Source organism: Gekko japonicus, unplaced genomic scaffold (genome assembly GCF_001447785.1).
Source record: "Gekko japonicus isolate JY-2015 unplaced genomic scaffold, Gekko_japonicus_V1.1 scaffold915, whole genome shotgun sequence".
NCBI lineage: Eukaryota > Metazoa > Chordata > Lepidosauria > Squamata > Gekkonidae > Gekko > Gekko japonicus.
Window position 1 is genome coordinate 353,043 of NW_015173149.1, and position 3,759 is coordinate 356,801.

The 3,759-nt window shown below is 52.9% G+C and overlaps 1 protein-coding gene across 1 annotated transcript in view; it reads left to right on the plus strand.

The window, feature by feature from the left end:
• Window positions 1–3,759, plus strand: part of LOC107119764 (zinc finger protein 282-like) — a 21,779-nt gene that overhangs the window by 1,985 nt on the left and 16,035 nt on the right. The window contains exon 2 of the mRNA XM_015422346.1: window positions 2,679–3,062. Within this exon, the coding sequence (XP_015277832.1) occupies window positions 2,679–3,062 (384 nt within the window). The remainder of the gene's footprint in view (window positions 1–2,678; window positions 3,063–3,759) is intronic.

The following is a 3,759-nucleotide window of genomic DNA, read 5'->3' on the forward strand; positions in this document are numbered from 1 at the left end:
ATGGAGCTGAGGTCCATCAGTGGCTATGAGCCACAAGGTACAGATAGGAACTCTCCGTCTGGGGCAAGGGATGCTCTGTCTTCTTGGTGCTTGGGGGGGTCAACAGTGGGAGGGCTTCTAGTGTCCTGGCCCCACTGCTGGACCTCCTGATGGCCCCTGGCGTTTTTGGCCACTGTGTGTCAGAGTGTTGGACCGGATGGGCCTTTGGCCTGATCCAAGATTGGCTTCTCTTATGTTCTTATAGATAAGTATATGGAGCAGAGGTCCATCAGTGGCTCTTAGCCACAAGGTATAGACAGGAACTCTCGGTCTGGGGCAAGGGATGCTCTGTATTCTTGGTGCTTGGGGGGGGGCAACAGTGGGAGGGCTTCTACTGTCCTGGCCCCACTGCTGGACCTCCTGGTGGCCCCTGGTATTTTTGGCCACTGTGTGACAACAGAGTGTTGGACTGGAGGGGCCTTTGGCTTGATCCAACATTGGCGTCTCTTATGTTCTTATGTTCACACTCTGAATGTCTCAGTATTTTTGCCAGTTTTCCAACGGTGTCCTGTGTTGCAATTCAGGCATTGCAATTGCCTGCACACCTGGGAACAGCCTGGCCAGTCTGCCTCCCCCCCCCCCGATCTCGGGAGCAGCTTTGCCAACCTCCAGGTGCGGCCCGGAGATCTCCCAGAATTACAGCTGGTGGCCAGAAGACAGTTTCCCTGGAGAAGACAGTGGCATTGATGGGTGGATTTGTATGACATCGCACCCCCCCTCTGGGGTCCCTATCCTCCCCAACCCCACCCTCTACAGGGTGCACCTCCAAATCTCCAGGAATCATCCAACCCAGAATTGGCAGCCCCGAATGCCCACCTTGTGTGGGGACCTCCATTCAGGGCAGTCTCCCGTATAGAGGTAACATAGCAACACAGAGCTGGAAGGGGATCTAAAGGGCCATCTAGTCCAGCCCCCCGCACAATGCAGGAAATCCACAACCACCTTCTCACTCTTGGCTCGGCTCCGGCTCCTTCAGCTCACGCAGGAACACACGGATCAGACCCACATTGTCCATGCAACATGGTTGCTCCATGTATCTCGGGGCTTCCTCTAGCTAACACATCCCTACCTTTCCTGAAGGGGTGAGCCAGGGCTCCACTCTCGCGGCCCTTTCTTATAGGCCCAGTGATGCCTAGCGCCACTTTGGGGTCAAGAAGGAATTTAATTAACCGGTTTTTAATCCACAAGAGGACTGGTCCTCTTATCCCGTAACTACTGAGCTTCCTTAGGAGCCTTTGATGAGGAACTTTATCCAAAGCTTTCTGGAAGTCAAGGTGAACAACATCTATTGGGTCCAAGTGGTCCCTCTAAGCTGTGGAGTCTTGTGAGCAAAAATTCTGCTCTGTGAGCTACTGGCATTAAAATTGTGAGCGAGTGATTTGGCTACTGCATAAGTTAGTTTGCTCTGGAGCCCTCCTTCCTGAGCGAAGATAAAAATGTGTGAGCCCGAGGCTAAGAAACTCTGAGCTAGCTCACACTAACTCAGCTTAGAGGGAACACTGATTGGGTCCACCTTGTCCACATGTTTGTTCACCCCCTCAAAGAACTCTAACAGGTTATTGAGACAAGACCTTCCCTTACAGAATCCACGAGGATCCTTCCTCAATAGTTTTTGTTAATCAATATGCCTACTAATTCTATCTTTAATAACAGATTCCACCAATTTACCCGGTATCGACGTCAGACTGACTGGCCTGTAATTTCCCAGATCTCCTCTGGAACCCTTTTTAAAAAGATGAGGTTACATTAGCTACCTTCCAGTCCTTGCCCAGAGGAAGTAAAAGAGCTCCAGAATCCCTGGGCCAACCTGGTCTGGAAGAAAATTCCTTCCTGACCAGTCTTCCCTCTAAGCGGAGTTAGTGTGAGCCAGCTGACAGTTTTTCAGCCTCCGGCTCACACATTTCTGTCTTAGCTCAGGAAGGAGGGCTCCAGAGCAAACTGATTTACGCAGGAGCCCAATCGCTCGCTCACAACTTTAATGCCGGTAGCTCACAAAGTAGAATTTTTGCTCACAAGACTCCACAGCTTAGAGGGAGCATTGCTCCTGACCCCAAAGTGGCAGCAGGCATTACGCCGGGCATATAAGGAAGGGCCACGAGATCCAAGCACTGGCTCATCCCTCCAGGAAAGGTAGATAAGTGTTTGCTAGGGGACATAGCCCTGACATAGATGGAGCAAACATGTTGCATGGAAAACGTGGCTCTGATCTCTGTGTTCCTGTGTGAGCTTTAGGAGTTGGAGCTGAGTCAGGAGCTTGAACAGAGTTTCCCTCCCTGCTCTGGTTTTCCTTCCGCTTCCGATCCAGTTTTGCTTATTTGCAGACCAAGATCCATCTCTCTCTCTCTCTGTCTCTGTCTCGCTGTCTCTGTCTCTCTCTCTGTATCTCTGTCTCTCTCTCTGTATCTCTGTATCTCTGTCTCTGTCTGTCTCTCTCTGTCTCCCTCTCTCTCTGTCTGTCTCTCTCTGTCTCGCTGTCTCTGTCTCTCTCTCTCTGTATCTCTGTCTCTCTCTCTGTATCTCTGTATCTCTGTCTCTGTCTGTCTCTCTCTGTCTCGCTGTCTCTGTCTCTCTCTGTCTCGCTGTCTCTGTCTCTCTCTCTCTGTCTCCTTGTCTCTCTGTCTCTCTCCTTTGGGGCGCAGTCTTCAAGGGGGGCTTCCGGAGTGCAGGCCGCCCCTCTCCCCGATGCCGGCTTCCCCAAAGAGGCCCAGCTGCAGACAGCCACGATTTCCCTGTGGACGGTGGTGGGGGCTGTCCAGGCCATGGAGAGGACGGTGGAGGCGCACGCCCTGCGGCTGATGAGCCTGGAGCAGAGGTCGGGGACGGCCGAGAAGAGGTTTGCGGCCTGCGAGAAGGCCCTGGCGGAGCTGGGGAGTCGGCTGGAGAGTCGGTGGGCGGTGCTGGGGACCCTCCTGCAAGAATACGGGCAGCTCCAGAGGAGGCTGGAGAACATGGAGAACCTGCTGAAGAACTGGAACTTCTGGGTCCTGAGGGTGCCTGTCAGCTCCTCCGGGGAGGCGTCCAAGGTACGTGGGGGGGGGGGCCCTGCTGGAATCGGGACGGAATGAGGGGGGGCCTCCTTTGGCCACTGACTCCGCAAAAAGGGCGGGCGTCTCTTAATCCCGTGTCATCTGTTGGCCAGTCTAGAAGAAGAAAGTGCCAACGCGCTTCTCATTCATCAGAGCTTTCCAGCCTGGCTACCTGGGGTGATTCTTAGGGTGAAACAAGCGACCACCAGTGTTCCCTCTACGCTGAGTGAGTGTGAGCTCGCTCACAGTTGTTTAGCCTCCGTCTCACAGATTTTTGTCTCCCCTCAGGAAGGAGGGCTCCAGAGCACAGACTAATTTATGCAGCGGCCAAATCGGTCGCTCACAACTTTAATGCCCAGTTTCTCACGCGAAGTAGAATTTTTGCTCACAAGATTCCACAGCTTGGAGGGAGCATGGGTGACCACGCTACTTCCTCGCTCCAGCAAGCAAAAGAACAATTTGTTATTTATTTATTTATATTCAATAGATTCATGCGGTGTATAACAATCTTGGTATATACCAATCATGGTATACTGAGAGACAGTTCGACGCGGTGGTTAGGTTTCTACCCTGTAGACTGCTAGGCAAGGACCCGAAGACAACTTGAAGCAGGCCTTGGGGCTGAGCGTGCCTATGGAGAGCCAGTTTGGTGTCGTGGTTAGGAGCGCGGACTCTAATCTGGGAGAACCGGGTT